This window comes from Lottia gigantea (assembly GCF_000327385.1).
Source record: "Lottia gigantea unplaced genomic scaffold LOTGIsca_92, whole genome shotgun sequence".
Lineage (NCBI taxonomy): Eukaryota > Metazoa > Mollusca > Gastropoda > Lottiidae > Lottia > Lottia gigantea.
Window position 1 is genome coordinate 1,301,251 of NW_008711014.1, and position 17,948 is coordinate 1,319,198.

Sequence of the window (17,948 nt, forward strand, 5' to 3'; positions counted from 1 at the left end):
ATATCCCCCTCCCTATTTCCAGTCCCATGCGGCTAAGATCACACTGACCTATGCTCTATTTATATCTCATTACATCCATCGAAAACACGTCCGATTCACTTATCTAGCATGCAGCAGTTATTTTTTGACAGGTGTCATCCAGTTAGAACCAGAAAAACTGGATGCAATTTATTATTCGTAAAATAAACTACTGTGGCTGTGATGGGCCATCCCAAGACCATCTAAATAATAATGCACATTAAAATAGGCTATATGCTTGTTAATTTCCAACTCTTTATGGCGAAGTCATGAATTTCTTAGCTTTCGTTTCATACAATTACACTGCAGTGGTGGAGCCAGGTTTACGTCCGAGGGGGGAGGGGCGAAATATCCGAGATTACCCGAATTTTTAACCTGGGTATGAGATTTTTGCCCGAAAAAATGCTTTTGGGGCTGCGAGGGGGAGGGGAGCTCCGACACTGCTTCACTGCGTAATAAATGAGATAACAAGGCTATGTATCACATAAGGCCTACCTGCTCTAGTAGTAGGGTTCTCTGCCCTCTCTTGGCCAACTGGTAGGCGCATGATGAACCCTCTATTCCTGCACCGACCACTATAACATCGTACACTGTATTAGACATTGTGTATCGCTTTTCACTGCACGAACAGCTTATACACAATGGTTTATTTATCTCCAGCACTGGCTTATATATTCAGGTTTATCTTATAGATTATGACCTTTGACCAACGACCTATAACCTCACACATGATTATCATTGCGGTTTAAAGGCTGAGTACTAGTCAGATTTAGCAGTTAGTTAATTTTTTAATTGATGTTCGTTAAAATATATCTGTATATTTAGAGGATTATATAACATTCTGACTGTAATTAAATACTTGCCGAGCTTAATTGATAATAACACTATGTAGATACCTGTGGACAGAAACCTTCTCGTTTTTCTCATATTCTAAACGGTTGACCTACTCGGTTTCACTAAGAAGGGTCAAGAAGATTGTGACTGAAATGTTCGAAACCCATATCAGGACTTTAACAAAAAAGATACATTATTAATTCGTGATAATAATATGTATCATTTTGTCAGGCACGAATCATAAAAGCAACAATTTTCAAAACTGTTGAAGCATGTAAACCCCGCTTTTATACTCTGGGGTACTGTTATATCAATGAATAGTAGTAATCAGATAAGGTTTAAAGGGACAAGTGCGCCATTTAGGGGGGGGGGGGTTGATTTGTGCATTGAACATACGTAAATAGTCTTTGGAACTACTAGAAATGAACGAAAATCGCACAATTCCTTCAAAAATACATGAAACTATGACTTTTCACTTTTTTAAAAAAAAAATCCGAGTTCATCCTCTGCCTAAAAATTGGGACACCCGAAAATATTATCTTGTTGAAAAGGTCTATAATAGGAAATACCGTGTACGGATAATTTTATCCATTCTATAACCGTTCAGCATTATGGCGAATCCTTGAAAAGGCGAGTCGTCAATATAAGATTGAAACACGGAAATTTATTTAATCATCATGGTAAAGAAGCTGTTTACTCTTCTACTAATATAATTCCAGTTTCTGAGGACATGAAAATGGTGAACCGCATGTTCTTTAAGTAACGGTACAATGATTACAGGTACTCACATTTAACTAAATGATCAATATCATGTAACGTTGATTAAGGAACATGGGTGAACCGTGGCCTTCATTAAATTTTCAAATAACTTTCGTTCAATTTGTAGAGGAATGTGGACTGATTTCAGTTATTTTAGATGACAAGTTAACATCCTATTCAAGCTACAGCTGATATCGCAGACAAGTGCATGGACTTAGTCCCCACTCATTATATGAATGTAGGTAATTAGGTCACAGGTAAATCGGTCACCGGAAATTTGGTCACAGTAAAAAGGTCACACGGTAATTTGGTCACAGTAATAAGGTCACACGGTAATTTGGTCGCAGTAAAAAGGTCACACGGTAATTTGGTCGCAGTAAAAAGGTCACACGGTAATTTGGTCACAGTAAAAAAGTCACAGGGTAATTTGGTCACAGTAATATGGTCACATGGTAATTTGGTCACAGTAATAAGGTCACACGGTAATTCGGTCACAGTAAAAGGGTCACACGGTAATTTGGTCACAGTAAAAAGGTCACATGGTATTTTGGTCACAGTAAAAAGGTCACATGGTAATTTGGTCACAGTAAAAAAGTCACACGGTAATTTGGTCACAGTAATACTGTCACATAGTAATTTGGTCACAGTAAAATTACCCATTTTCAGTGGTGTTGGTCATCTTATTCACATCAACCGCTTGTAGTTGATAACTAGATTCAATAAATGTTGGAGGACGGGCAATGTCACAACTTAAGTAGGTTCGTGACTTTGACCTTGACCTCCAATGACCTTAAGTCATTGTGTTCGTCTCTTCGTTCCATGGGGGTTCTTTGGACTAATTGCTCTGTCCAGATGCGGTGTCATGAATCCTGCGACACTCCGACACAGTCCGACAAGACATTTGAGACTTGATATTCGCAAATTGAAAAGCACGTTTTCATCACACAGGCTGCAATCTTGACTACGTTTTCGAATTTACCACTGAACGTGGAATTCATATTTCCGCAGAATTGAATTTCTGGTCCTCATATCGATCAAGTGGCGTTTGAGACTGAAATAATAAACGGTTAGGCCTATGTGACGTAAATTTATAGTGGCATTGTCTCGATTGTTTAATGAACTAGTCTTTAGATCAATTTGCCTACCAAGCCATTTCAATCTTGAAAGGTGCTACCAAGCCGTTTCAATCCGCGATGAGATTTGCTGCTGGTGGGCGTATAGCCTTGTGGGCGTCCGCTCGTATATATTAGCACCGTTGCTCGTAATTTCCACGGCTGTCCCAATGACCTGAGCGTTTTTCAATTTTCGGGTAGGGTGAGATGGGCGCCTTCAGATACGTGAGATACGTGCGAAGCATCTCACCCTACCCCCAACCGGAAAATCGAAAAGAATCTGCTTTGAAACGCTCACGTTATTGGTACAGGCACGGAAATTTATGAGTAGTGGAGATTATATATAAAATACATATTAAATCAACTTCATTGCTGAAGTCAATACTGGATGATTTCACAGGCTGCATTCAGTGAGTGAGAATTCTGTAATTTGGAATGGCGAGAGTCGGCAAAAGTTAAACGGTGGTATGGCTTGCAAGCTTAAAAGGCAGACCGGTGGCGGGTTGTATCAGCAATAACTATATAGCTGCAGATTGACAGGTATACCAAATACTGTTCGACCGTTCAGGGCCCCACAAGGTCCATCCATCTCTGGCAGAGGGCAAGCAGAACACTATATTATGTATTATGAAATAAATATCACTACACCAGTTACCAGTAATTTCATTTTACTAGTTTTGCCTTGACCAGATCACTGTGTGACCTTATTACTGTGACCAAATTACCGTGTGACCGTATTACTGTGACCAAATTACCATGTGACCCTTTTACTGTGACCAAATTACCGTGTGACCTTTTTACTGTGACCAAATTACCGTGTGACTTTTTTACTGTGACCAAATTACCATGTGACCTTATTACTGTGACCAAAATACCGTGTGACCTTATTACTGTGACCAAATTACCATGTGACCTTATTACGGTAACCAAATTACCGTGTGACCTTTTTACTGTGACCAAAGTTCCGGTGACCGAATTTCCCGTGACCTAATTACCGCGCCCCCGATATGACGCCGTTGCTGGCGGAAAAAAACTTCCTTATATTGTGGGGAAATCAGCTTCAGTATTGGAAAAATTGTTGATTGAAGGCCATTATTTACCCCTTTCGGAGGTCAATCTACTTAGGACCTCACCGTCGAAATTTTAGTCTTTTTAGCATGTGTATACATGATTATATCGAAGTGTGTGAAAGTCTTTAAACTTTTCCTTGGTCATCATTTTGATAGACGTAACACAAGTTTATTGGTAGTTTGATAATCTACTGGCCTGGCCTACTCCAGTCGATCCAGTGGAATAGGTACAGTTAGTCCGAGAAGAACCAATACCAAGATAAATGTCATTTATCTAAATGCATAATGTACGCTATCTATATCTCGTTGGTCACGTTAGCGTTTCTTACGACGTGTATTCAACATTGCTAATCGTAATGCTTGTTCGAATATCTCAGTCACTGAGCTATTGTACTTCGCGGAGCACTCACAATAAACATCAGCCCCAATTCGACGCGCTATACTGTTCCCTTCTTCATAACTTATATATCTTAATTTGTTTGTGAAAATTCCATTGGTCACATCACATCGAAGGTCAATTTTATTACCGACTAAAATTATTGGCACATTTCCACAATAGTGACGTATTTCCGGTGCCCAACGTTCTGCGACATTTTGTAAACTGTCCGCATTGTCGACGGAGAAACATAATAAAATAACGTCTGAATCGGGATAACTCAAGGGACGTAACACTTCGAAATCTTCTTGTCCAGCTGTGTCGTGTAAAACCAATTCCACCTAAAAAATAAAATCGAAACGGTAGCCTATTAGCAAATTATCATAACGTATTATATGCAAGTTGGGCATCCGAGCGCCCCGACACACGTTTGTAGATTTTAGAGGGCACTAGCTATGGTAGGAAGGTCAGAGGTCCTCCCACTGGGAAATTTCTAATTTGGTTAGGCGGAGAATACATTCAGCAAGTAATACGATTTTTGAAGTGAACGTAGAATAAATTTTTAACTTTTTTTATTGCCGGAGGGGGGCATCGCCCAAAAATGACTTACTAAGACCGCCACTTAGTCTGCCCCCAACTGTGCTCCCAGTTCCAGCAGGTTACTTTAGCTGTAGCTCTTTACTTACCTGTTTATCGTTGTAAGTTGTCTCATGAACACAGGTATCAAATACTGTAGGTATGTACATTTCAGGTAGAAACTGATTGTGTGTATATCGGTGTAATAAACAAGTTTTACCACATTCCCCATCTCCTACCACTACCAGCTTCTTACGAACCGCAGGCCTATAGTTCGTATCTTCTGCAATAGAATAGGAATTATAGTTAGACTTGTATATAATTTATTATAGCTAATATTGAATTCAAAATCTTAAACTTATTACTTTTTCAAGGCATTTGCGATAGTGATGTTATAAATTGCTTAGTTTTAGTGGAACTGTAAGAACCACAAACGTCTGACTGAATATTTGAATGGTACAAATTGATACAGTCAGTGCATCCGTTTCACATACAATACATTTTTAAAAAACACATGGACTTGTATGTTGCTAATGTCATAGAGGCGTCATTATCTGAAATTAAAGGAACCATCTGATGGATCTTCCATGTACATGCAAATAAAAACTATATTTTAGTAATTCAACATATGCTCACCTTCCGAATTTAAACAACACAGAAACATTTTAAGTCCATGGGCTAATATCCTAATATAATCTCTTATTGGGATTTGGTCAAACGAATAACTTACAGCAGTATAATAGTATTATTATTATAATAAGTGTTATTTATTAGTTTTCTGTAGTTTTGTATTATTTATAGGACCACAGTATAAGTATAAATTTAGAATAGATTTCTGATTGGTCGAATATACAATTTATTTTTAGTAACAATTGTGTGATCTAAGTATAGAATAAGAAAATGATAGAAAAACGTTTTTAGTCAGAAAAAATCTAAAACATGTGTACTGGTATTATTTTATACAGTAGTTTAGTTTCCTGTGGGAGAGACTTAATAACTCCGCCCTTTAAGTTTGAATTTAAATCCCCCGTTTTTACTTTAAAAATTTGAAATGATAAAATCAAGATCTATTTCAAACATATGTAAACTTAATTATAGGCCTATATTTGCGTCAAATATTTGAATATCAATATACGCTACATGCATATATTCATAATGAAAGATGATTTAATGAATAGCCAATATGATTAGTATTGAACTAGAAAATATCAATCATTTTTAACAAACAAAAAAGAGATCTTAAAATAATCATTTTGTTTTTGAGGTGGGGGGGGGGGGGAGCATAATAGCCTAATCGCTAAAATGTTAACTGTTCACTTTAATTTAAGTATAAAAACGACATTATTCTTGGAGTTTCTGAAAATCTCCAATAAATCTGAGATAAAACCAGTGCATAGAGGTAATATTAACAAGAGACAAAAGGTATGTAACTCTTGATAAGTTTACTGTAGTCTGGAGTAGCGCCGTTATCCAGTCAGAATATGGCGTTTTGTTTTTCAAAGAGTTTTCCGACTCGATAACCGAAACAGACCATCAACCGGAAGTTTACATCTGACAACAAGATTACAAAAATATTTTCAATTTTGCAGAGGTATTTAGAATTAATTGTAGTCTTTAAAAACTTCCAAATTTTAATCACATCGTGCAGATTCTGTTTAAGAAAAGCTTTTGTATGGAATGAGACTGGCGTTTTCACATACAATTGTCATACATCTGAACTTTAAACATAGAGCTGAAGCGAAGTTGACCTACTTTTGTTTTAGCAAAATTTGACATCTGATGAAAAAGCTTGTCCAAACTCATCTTTTTCACATTTAAAAACGTGACTACATAATCATTATTGTAGAAAAGAAAATTTTAAATTTGACTTGGATAAATTGTTACTGCCTTTAGCTGTGTTTTGATACAACTCCATCAAGTTGAAAGATTTACAAAGCTCTGGAAAATTTGTGAAAAGTGGTGTTTTGTATTATGTATAGCTATCATGATACAAACAGTGGATGTTTCAGGTTTGTGTTTTTTTTTCATACTGTTGCAACAAGAAACATGAATAAAAAAGAAATCACTGACATTTTTAAGAAAAATATTAAACTCTTATGTTCTTCAGTAAAACAGCTCCCTGGACATCAGTAGCCTATGCAGCTATAATTATTCTCTTCTGTTTTTTTTTTAGAAATTCATGTGCTTGATAGTGAATCAAGTGATTCTAATGAAAAATACCCAAAACACAGCACTCCAATAAAGGTAAGGATTAAGAGCATGCAGAACTGGAAAAAGCCTCTTATTGTTGATACGCTTATGAGACAACATGTTCCTTAAGGAACATTACATGATAATGATCATTTAGTTAGATATGAATAATCGTACTGTTGCTTTAGGAACAATGGGACAATAAACTGTGTGTGCTACTGGCTACGCATGTTCTTGTTAACAAAGGGATATGAAGACGGAAAAAGCTTTAATTATTATCTTCCCAAATCTTCCTAGATTATATAAGATGTTTCTAGTCTTCACTAGCCAAATAAAGAACAGGCCATGTATTCTCGAAACAATCTTAGCGCTAGGATGTCCTAGGTTTTTAACATTGATTCTAGGACATCCTAGCGCTGAGATTTTTTCGAGAGTACATGGCCAGGATAGTAAGGCTCCATTTCATTTCATTTCACTAAAAATCCTCCAAAAGTTGTCATTATCATTTATTTTTGCAGAGCAACAAGAAGACAAATGAAAAGAATGACAGCAAAAAGAAAAGAGGTTTATTGAACTCTAGTGGCAGGGCCCCAAGTTCACCAACCAGGACCAAAACTCGGAATGATCACCATGGGTCTTATACACAGGACCCATCATTGTCAATGTCTCACAGAGCACCAAATTCACCAACAAGAACCAAAACTCAGCAGGGATCATCAGTTCATCAAAGGTCTCCAAAGAACCAAGCATTGAAAAGCTCTTCTGAAAGAGCAACATATTCTGAAACAAAAAATGGATCTTATACACAAGACCAATCTTTGTCACAACCATCTTTTAAAGCGCCCAATTCACCCTCTAGGACAAAAACTCAGAATACCCATCATGGATCCTATACATATAACCAGTCATTGACTAAGTCGTCCAGAGTACCAGTTCAACAACTTTTTCAGCCTTCTCAGCATAGTACATTGAGATCACATGTTCAATCAGGAACGTTATCCCAACAACCATCCTATAACCATAACACCTCAGTATTGTCTACTCCTGTAAAAGATAAACCAGATACTAGTCTATTAACAGTGCTGGTAAGTTAACTTTTATTACTGTTTTATTGGTTGAGTAAACTGTACATTATATTATTGCTTATCTTGGGATGTTGTGGTTCAATGAATGTGCTTGTAATTTTTCAGCAACAGCTCTCTTTGTCAGTGATGCAAGTCAGTATCTCCACTGCTTTATTTAAAATCAAACTGAAGAAGACTTATTAAATCCAACATCTTTGGATGGAAAAAACAGCTTTAATGAGAATAGTTTCAGCTGGTCCTGTACCAAATCTCTTGGCAATGATTTTATTCAAATAACAACTTGGGTTCTTAAGGATCCTGTCTACCTGCTACTCCTGGACCAAACCCTCCTGGCATTGATTTAAGTTGATTTAACAACTTCAAAAACTTACCGTCTACCAGCTGGTCCTTGGCCTAACCTTATGGTATTAAATTGTTATACATATAAACAACATGTTTCTGTTTTTTAGCCAACAAGTCCAGGTCAAAGTTCATTAGAAACATCCACCATTCATAAACAGAGAGAAGAAATAAAGTTATTGATGAATGAGTTAAAAGATCGAGACCAGGAATTGAATGAAATGGTTTCTGCTCATCAACATCAATTAATATCCTGGCAAGCAGACAGAAAGAAAATAGTCATCTTAGAACAGAAATGTAGAAAATATAAGAGTAAGTACAGGGCTATGTGGTGTAAATACCAGCACACACATAACAGTCAACCCCTCTTGTATGAAAAAAGTTGTTTGGATTGGTTAAAATTCAATGCCTCATACAAAGCTATTAGATAAATACCACCGTCCCATCTATTGAAGGGTGCATGGTTTAAGCGATGATGAGTAATATATATGAGTGGCCCACCATTGCTGCAACTTCATCTTCGTAATTTTAAATTTCAGCTTTGATTTCTCCAAGTTGGTTAAACTTAAAAGGGTTAGAAAAAGAACTTTTGTTTGATTGGTGCAGAATGATACAGGAATTGTATAAATTGAAAAGTATAAATTTCATCTGATGTATACATGTATCATTGTAGATGATCTAATAACCAGAAGTGTATTGTTAGAGAAAGCTACTAGTAGATTAGAGGATCTAGAGAAGACCTGTTCAACACAATTAGAATCTAATAAGGTTAAATTAACACAGTTGATTCATGATAAAGATTCACAGACTAGCTTACTTATTAGTTTAGAGGTAGGATTGTCTAAATGTCTCAAAATATATTTTTTTTTACAGGAATTAAGCCTTCAATGGTAATACCTAAAAAAAAAAGTTACCTGTACCCAGAATTGAACTCTCACTTTCCAATTTCAAAATATGATCTGTCAGAAGGCACCAGACTTATTTTATTTTCCAAACTTTTTTCTTGCCTTATGATAAGAGAATTAAACTTTGCAAGATTTACTAGAGAATTAATTCTATTTAAGGATCGTAATAAGAGTTTAAATGATTCATTAAAAGAAGCATCAAGTACAGTGGGTGAATTAGCAGCCAGAGAACAGGAAATGGTCACATTATTAAAGTTAAAGGTTTGAATTTCTTCTTCAGTTCCTCAGATACAATTGCCTAGAATGACAGACCCTTTCACTGGGACATAACTCTTCATGAAAATGTTAAAAACAGAGAGAATGTGACCATATTTGACCTTTCTACTGTAGAGAATGTTGAATTGCTGGAGAATGGAACATCAGCTTTCAATATTGAAAGAGATCTGGGTAGTTGAAATTGAAGTATTTCATCTGGTAAATTAAATTTTTAAACATGAATTTTCCTGTAGTAGTGGTGATTATTTAAGTATTATACATGTATCTATTTTTAGGACCATGAAATTAAAGATTTAAAACAACAATATGGAGATCTAATAACAAATTATAAACAACTTGAAAAACGTAACACAGATTGTCATACTAGAGAGAGAGATGCGTTTGGACAGTCTAGTCATTGGCAGGAAAAATACCACAAATCATTGTGTGAAATAGAGAAATTAAATGGTAAGTTATGAAAGTTGTATCAACAGTGAAGAAGTTCATATAAACTTCTCTTAAAAGCACTGGCAGAGGTCACAAATATAGGGTGGGAATGAACACATAATCAGAAGAAGTAAATGATGTGATTCTTATTACTGATCTCAAATTAAAAAGCCACAATGGCTTAAAGAGTTGCCTGAATGCTGACTAGCTTCACAAAAATATCTTAAAATAAAAATTACCATAAGAATGGAATTTACATTGAGAAATAGAACCCTTAATACATGATTGATAGAATTTTCTTTGGAATTATTGGCATAGATCACCAATTCAAACATGGTATCTCAACCCCAATCTCCTAAGTGAACTAGGACTCAAGGGACTGACAAAGAAAGGGCAGACTTTTAACCCCCCTTGACTCCACCTAACAAAACTTTCGGTCCTTTTAATCAGACAAAAGATCTGGCCACATATTCTCAAAACGATCTTAGAGCTAGGATGTCCTAAGTTCTTATCCTCTAACATTGATTCTAGGACATCCCACTGCTAAGATCATTTCAAGAATATGTGGCCTGGACAACATGTGCTTTACATGATGCTTGTGATAGTTTCATAAAGGATGAAAAAAGAGTAAGTTACATGCTAGGGAAATTGAGGAGTGCAAATTTGACCACAAGATCTCTAACACTGAAAAAGTCTTAACCCTTTGAACACTAAACTGTTATTTGTTACCAACAGTTGATGTTGAAGAGAGAGATGAAGTGTTAACACAACAGATAGCTCAAATAAACGAAGCTCAACAACACATGATAGCTTTACAGGAAGCTTTAATTGCCAGCAGTAAGTATACTCTCATCTTTTGAGGGCAAATGAGGGAATTAGGGGCTTGTTAAATTAGTCATTAAGGTTTTAGGGGTGAACGCTGACTCTCCCAAATACAGTATCAGTGGCATCAGTAATTTTAGGAAGATTTAAAACCACATCACATCCAGCATAGAAAATCCAACTCTCTACCAACTAAGCTATTCAACTGCCAATAAGTGTTTGGGGTACATACTACATACTACTCTGTATTTTGTGAGCTTTCTTGTTCAGATGTCTTATTCAGATATCTTATTCAGATATGTGATATATGTTATCATNTCAGATGAGCGAGAGAAAAGTAAAGATGAACTAATCACATCATTAAAATCAAAAGAAGAAAGAAGAGCTGCTGAATTAAGAAGTGTCAGAGAGGTTAGTGCCTATGATTTTGATAGATTTACTTATGTTGCCTTTGATGCATGTTTTTTCGGGAAACTTGAAACATGAAACTCTACACTTGGTAGTGAAGCGTGAGTGAATGAATAAATAAATATTATTGTTATATTGTAGTTATATGAGCGGCAACAAAGGGAGTTAACTATGTTACAAATGAATTTAGATACCTCTCAGATGATAGAACAGTCAGCCAACATTGTTAATAGTCAACAGTATGATAGGTAAGATTATAACATTAAGGTTAAAAAACTGTGCATTATAAACACAAATATACAGTATATAAAATTGATCGATTTTCATTAATGCACACTGAATTTCATAATAATTGAAATGACCAATGAAATAAAACTGATTTGAAATTCTATGACTAACTCTTATGCATTTGATAGGGCTAGCAATGACAGGAAATGCTGTGCAGTGTGCAATTATAGAACTTTTCTCTTTGATGTAGAAAGAATCTTAAATGTACATTTCGTGAGGCATATCTTTAACTTTAACTAGTCTGATAATTCCAACATGCTGGAGATTTTTAACATCTCAGCAAAAAAATCATATAAATAGTCGAGGTTTATAAAATACAATTTCTTTGTCAAAGTATTAATCCGCCTCGGGCTAAGAACTAGCACTAGCGCTAGAGTCACTATTTATTTCATGATTGTATACTGATATAAATGTTTCAGTTCAGTGGACCCAAATATACCAGAGTTAGATATATCATATGATAGTACTATAGTCAGTCACAGACAGACAGTTGCATTTGATGATCGGTTGTCACGATTTTTAAATACCAGTATTACTAGAGATGGTCAATCTACTAATGTTAATAATAGTACTAGTGATACTGAGAGACCTACAGATAGTAATCAGGTTAGTATACCATACACAACCTCTTAGATTTGATATCTTATCACCAGGAGAAAACAGTTAAAATTCATCTAAACCACAATTCCAAAGTGCTGACATAAGGTAGTCTAATTGCTGTCTTAAAGTAGATAGTCAGAGCTCAACAATGATAATGGCAGGTGTGACACAAGACAGGCATGTCTCCCTTTTAGCATATGTAGCTAAAGCAAACTTAACCTATTCAGCTTTTCTTGCATTTAGAAATAACGTAACACTGTTCAGATCTTGTACTCCAATATACAATGTCCAAAGTACAATGTCCTTTTTCTTCCAGGAAGAACCAGCATCACCTGGAGGTAAATTACAGAGACTATTAACAGAGTCTAAACAGTTAATAGAAACATTGGAAAATTGTACCCTACCTTCTTCACCTTCACATTTGGTGAGTTACACTTAACCCTTTTCAAAAGTTTGTTAAAAAGTAAATCATATTATATACTGATACCCAATGCAACATAATCTGATGCCGTTAATTGTTATATTACATCACTTATTAGTGTTTGTGTCATAGACTGTTCTGATACCGTATGATTGCGTGTATAATGCGCAGTTTTATTATTTATGGTGAGAGATTTTTCAAATTTATTGGAGGGTAAGAAAGATTGCGCATTATATTCGCAATTATACGATATATATCACGTAGGATATATGACAATTAGCAAGATAAGGTCACACCAAAAATAGCAATTGCTTCAGTCAAACATTGGAAACAGTCCAACAGATGACAAAAACAAAATCTTGACTGAGGAACTGATAATCAATGACTTCTTGGACGCAAGAGCAGAGCTGATTTCTTTTTTTTAAATTACTGTTCAATATATGTAGATTAATTTGTTTCAGAGTTCAAATCAAAAGAATGACACAAGTCAATGAAAGTTTTATTTATCTGATATTATGGTGCTCAACAATATCACATTCATTTCATCTTAAAGATTTACCTGACCATTCATTTATTTTATAACTGCATTTTTTGGTCGAAAGCATCGAAATTATATTCTACATCAAATCTATGCTTTATCCTGTTCGCCTTCATCCAATGAATTGAGTTTTATTTGTTATATTATTTTAAATAAATTTTGTTATTGATCAAAATATTATATATTTTATTTGTCTTTGACCCATAATTATGGTGATAATTTTGAAAATTTCGAAAGCATACAATTATTTATTGATAAGGAGGTGTTGTTCAAACAACGATGCACAGGACGATATGAAATTGCGGTTATTGTGTTGAGATGAATATTCAGAAAGATGACTATCTTTCATTACTTCGTGTTTAACTTGATTCCTTGAGTAAGAGAGTCACCATGGAGTTCTATACATGGCTTTTGTCTTTGAAGTCGACACTTCTTCTTTGGAAATTTTAAACTTAATTCTATTTTTACAAAAAAAAATTGATAAGACTACATTTTACTTCTGAAGAAAATGGTCTACTTGAACATTTTTGCCCCCACCGTTAAGCACAAGTCTCTGGCTAAATGGTTATTCCTTTGATAAACTTTAATTTGAAATTTGACGAAATTTAACACCGTTTTTATCAAAGTTTCAATTTAGATTACAAATTATACAAGTATATCAATTCATTTTTGTCGGGCTGTTATCAGATCTTATTGGTTCCAATTTCATACCAGTTAACTTACACGAACTATCTGGGTATTCCGTTTACAAAGGCAGAATATACACATTTCATACGTGGAACCGGTTGAGACTATTGAAAAATCAAGCGGAGCAACTGGAATTTTGGAGAATTCGTCTTGACCTGAAAATGGTTACTCTCAATATGCGAATTTCTGGATATATCAGTTTGTGGATTTTGCTGCTTAAAGGAAGTTTTTCCCTCGAGCTCGACGAGGAATTAAAGACTTTACGATATAATTATTCGATGCCTTTATTTGAGAGAATTCGGAGCAAAGTCTCAAACACGAGAATGAAGTTAACAATGTTCCAGAAAGAACCCACAGACCAGTTCTGTCCGTGTACCTATCACAACGATTCCAGTGTCATTCAAGATTTAGTGTCATTTGGGAGCCATGTAACTCAGTGTTCTAAGGAAATGCAGGGAATAGCTTCAAAAATGTCAACCGAGCAAGGAGGAAGTGAAACAGTGCACACAGTTAAGCAGCAGATCAAGTACCTGAAGAGACGGATCGCCTTGATAAAGCATTTTATGGAAAGGGAAGCTCGGCGGATTCAGATGTCTCTAGACAGAATTGCCAAATCAGAGAAGAACCCGATCCTTCATCTCGTCTCACATCTTAATCTTCAGAATGATATTCAATCCAACGACCCTCGTGGACCCAGAAATAAAATATACAGTTATTTAGTTCAACAAAATCGACAAAGAAAGCCATTACTTGCACAACAGATTTCCCAAGTGGACGTTTGTAGTAGCTTCCAAAAGAAATTCTGTACAGTACGAGATCTGATTGTTATTGATGAGGAATCCTATTTGGCCAGGATCAAAAGAACTAAATTTCTGGTATACTATCATATAAACGGAACAATGTTGGGAAAATTCCAGACTCCTTCTTCGATTCAGGGATTGGCTCGATTGAGTCGAGGTAAAGATGTGATTATAGGGAGTCCAAGGAGACAAAAGATATTTGTGCTGCGTCTAGTTCCACAAATCAGTTTACTGCGTGAGATTAATATTGGCGGGAAGTGTCCGTATGGGTTGACAGAGGTCGAAGATAAGATAGCTATTGCCTGTGCGGAGAGTATCCGCTTCTACGACAAATCTTGGTATTTACTTAATGAATTTCCAATCACCAATCTAACATATAATGGAAAAGGATTTTCGTGGCTGACCTTTAACCCCGTTTCACGTCTGCTTCTCTTCACCAACTCCGAAACTCGGCGGTATATCGGTATAAATCTGGATGGGAAGGTCGTTTTCCAGAAAGAATCGTCATGGTTTCCACTTTCCTCCCCTACCAGTGTTGTCGTGAATGCCAACGGAGACCAGTATGTAGCTGACATGTATAAAAAGAGAATAGTGAAATATGGATTGGACGGTGGTTTCTTGGGTCATCTACAGAATATTATAGCTAGTTCTGTTAATATGGTGAACAATAATACCTTACTGATAGGAAATCAACTTAGTCAGGTTTCACTGTATAGATTACTCTAAGATTTCTGATGGGTGAGTATAGCCTGGATGAGAACTCGTTTTTTTAAAATTATATATTAAAATGATACTGTAAATTGTTCAACATATTAAAAATTATAAAAGATCAATCGTTTCGTTTGATGGATTTCATCAAAGGATGGGTTATTTATTCAAATCAAATTATGGTTTCAACTTCCAAACTTTTACATAGTTAATCTTCAATGCAGCATCTTCCCCGTCATTTTCAAAGGGATTCCAGGTAGGATACCATTCTTCTTTAGCTCTCCAGAAAGCCGTCTTATCAGCTCCGGTCCAGGGTTTTGGTCGAGGTCCAATATTAGAATCATCAAAATAGTTCATACCACCAACAGCTAGATTCAGGATGATGTAGAACTAGAAACATGCATGAAAATGTATTACTAATATAATGGTGCCTCCGTTTTCAAAAAGCTGGCCACGTATTCTCAAAACTATCTTAGTCTTAGGATGTTCCAGAAACAGTGTTAGAAGTTAAGACACTAAGACATCCTAGTGCTGAGATCGTTTTAAGAATACGCGGCCGGAAGATAACTGTGTCAGAGGCGGCGTCAGCATCCTGAAACTTGGTACAAACAAGAGGCAGACTGACTAAATAGCAGAACAACATTACTATAGGGGCAACAAGCGCTGTGGCAGCCTGTGCTTCTAAAGATAGAATTTTGTCTGGTACAATCTTTTAAAAATTCTTGGGATATGAACTATTTTTCTGCGGGTTGGGGGATGTCAGCGCTGAACTCCTACTGACATGTCACTGGATAAAGACCTAAATACATGTAATCGGTCGGACAAAAACAATATGACTGTACCTCTTGGTCAAATGGTGCCATTTTAGACGCGTATCTCCAGGGATTAACCATGTTGTTTTTCTCAAATTCTCCGAATTTCCAAAAGCCACCCTCATCAGGCTCAACATTTAAAGTCATTTCATCGTCGACGAAGCATCTATAATAAAATATTCACAGCATGTTTAATCTAAATTGGTCCAGTTTACGACTGTTTACGTTAAAGACCCTTCGATGGGGCAAATCGAAAAGGATAAAGAAAAATATCGCTATCATTACACTCTACATGGAGTTATCTTCATGATGAACCTAAATACGCCAATGAGTCCAATGTTAGGCAAATGGTGAAACAATTTTTTTTAACAATATCTTTTTCATTACTCTCATTGTTCTCAGATTGTCCCAATGACTGTTCGGTTTCGACTTACTTGATATAATCTTCAGTCCACTCGACACTGTATCTATGATAATCATCAGCAAATGTTCTTCCATCCTTTAGACGTCTACATTAATGAATAAAGAAATAGTCATTTGAATATCTAAGAGTACCTGCATAAGTGTCCTGTATAATGGTTCTTGTACAAGCCAGAACACTATCAGTAAAGCTGTAGGTCTTCATCTTTGCAACACTATTTTTGTAAAACAACCCGCCAGGATAAAAAAACAGGGCCCCGTTCTTCTCAGGAAAAAAAACATAACCCAAATTTGATCAAATGCCACCTCGTCGACGAATTCTTTTGGAAATTTTTTTTATTTGTGTGAAATGGAGCCCGGGGCTCTCAACTCGATATATTTTGTTTATGGTGTCATACATTCGATACTGTTACCACTAGGACAAACTTACTTTGCTACTGTAGTCTTCATAAAACCATTGTAAAAATAATTGGATCCAAAATGTAACGTGCTTCCAACGTGGTCCACACCGATTGGTTCTCCGTCAGCCGTTGTATAGTTCAGATTACCTATATACAGAATATTGCCATGAGATAGATGTTTTTCTTCAAAGGACAACAGTGTGCAATGGGAGAAAATTAACCAGGACAGCGTTATCAGCCTACTTTTAAATTTGTGTGGAACTTAATGGTCATGTTACGTTTGTGGCCTGTAACATACGAGGCCTCTCCCAGAATCTAAACGCAAATGAACAGAATGAAACTATTACCCCTGCTCTCCATAATATCTATTTCACCAGACGATGGCCATCCTCCATAAGCTGCGTACGTCGGCATCATCCATATTGCTGTAATTAAAGTCTTGCTGATTACTATAGGTGTTAGTGAAAGGTGTTTGAAGCGAAAGACGAAAAAGAAATCATTACAATTGCAAGTAAACTAATGCTCAAAAGAAAGTACCCACCTATATAATTTACAGTACGATTAACAAAAATTAAAATAAAGTGATTAAACCACTGTAATACATCTCACACACGGTCAACACAAAATTTGACATGAAAAAATGATGAAAAAAGTGAACGACGCTAAAAATAAAAAGCGACAAATTCTGCACGTGCATGATGGGGGTATAAATCAGTTTACTGGACAAGTTAGCAACAGAGGATAAAGAAAAACACAAAAAGTATGCCACGTTTGAGCCGGATTGAACGAGAAAGAGCTGTGGGAATGGCGCAACATGGAGGAAACATCACCTTGATCGCAAGTACCTTCGGCTGCTCCAGAAAAACTGTAACAAAATTGATGCAGCAACGGCATCGGCGGCATTGGGGCATCGTATCAGTCGACACACAGTGTACCGGCGACTGAGGGAACGTGGTATCCGAGCACGTCGCCCCTACCGAGGAGTGCACATGACACTTCAACACCGACGTCGTCGATTGACATGGTCCAGGAGAGTTCGGCGATGGCAGATTCGTGATTGGCAACGTGTGATATTCA

At 36.2% G+C, this 17,948-nt stretch overlaps 4 protein-coding genes across 4 annotated transcripts in view; 1 reads left to right on the forward strand and 3 right to left on the reverse strand.

Moving 5' to 3' along the window:
- LOTGIDRAFT_223340 (hypothetical protein) overlaps nt 1–651 on the reverse strand; it is a 5,981-nt gene extending 5,330 nt beyond the window's left edge. The window contains exon 1 of the mRNA XM_009068695.1: nt 514–651. Coding sequence (XP_009066943.1) covers nt 514–621 — 108 coding nt within the window. The 5' untranslated portion in view covers nt 622–651. The remainder of the gene's footprint in view (nt 1–513) is intronic.
- Nucleotides 652–4,108: 3,457 nt separating this feature from the next.
- LOTGIDRAFT_170072 (hypothetical protein) lies at nt 4,109–5,334 on the reverse strand (the record flags this gene model as incomplete). Its single annotated transcript, XM_009068696.1, has 3 exons — nt 4,109–4,510; nt 4,856–5,028; nt 5,316–5,334. The coding sequence occupies 3 exons, from the start codon at nt 5,332–5,334 to the stop codon at nt 4,109–4,111; spliced, it is 594 nt and encodes a 197-aa protein (XP_009066944.1).
- Nucleotides 5,335–13,485: 8,151 nt separating this feature from the next.
- Nucleotides 13,486–15,363, forward strand: LOTGIDRAFT_237034 (hypothetical protein). The gene has a single exon (XM_009068697.1). The coding sequence runs from the start codon at nt 13,892–13,894 to the stop codon at nt 15,254–15,256; it is 1,365 nt and encodes a 454-aa protein (XP_009066945.1). The 5' UTR covers nt 13,486–13,891; the 3' UTR covers nt 15,257–15,363.
- Nucleotides 15,364–15,415: 52 nt separating this feature from the next.
- Nucleotides 15,416–17,297, reverse strand: LOTGIDRAFT_134727 (hypothetical protein; the record flags this gene model as incomplete). The annotated part of the gene is made up of 5 exons (XM_009068698.1): nt 15,416–15,628; nt 16,081–16,216; nt 16,485–16,559; nt 16,901–17,018; nt 17,213–17,297. Coding segments are annotated over 5 exons (627 nt in total), but the record flags the coding sequence as incomplete, so codon positions are not given.
- Between the last annotated feature and the right edge of the window lie 651 nt (nt 17,298–17,948).

What these genes read in the sequence shown, in the direction of transcription:
- LOTGIDRAFT_237034 (XM_009068697.1), top strand. Translation starts at nt 13,892, where the DNA reads ATGGTTACTCTCAATATGCGAATTTCTGGATATATCAGTTTGTGGATT.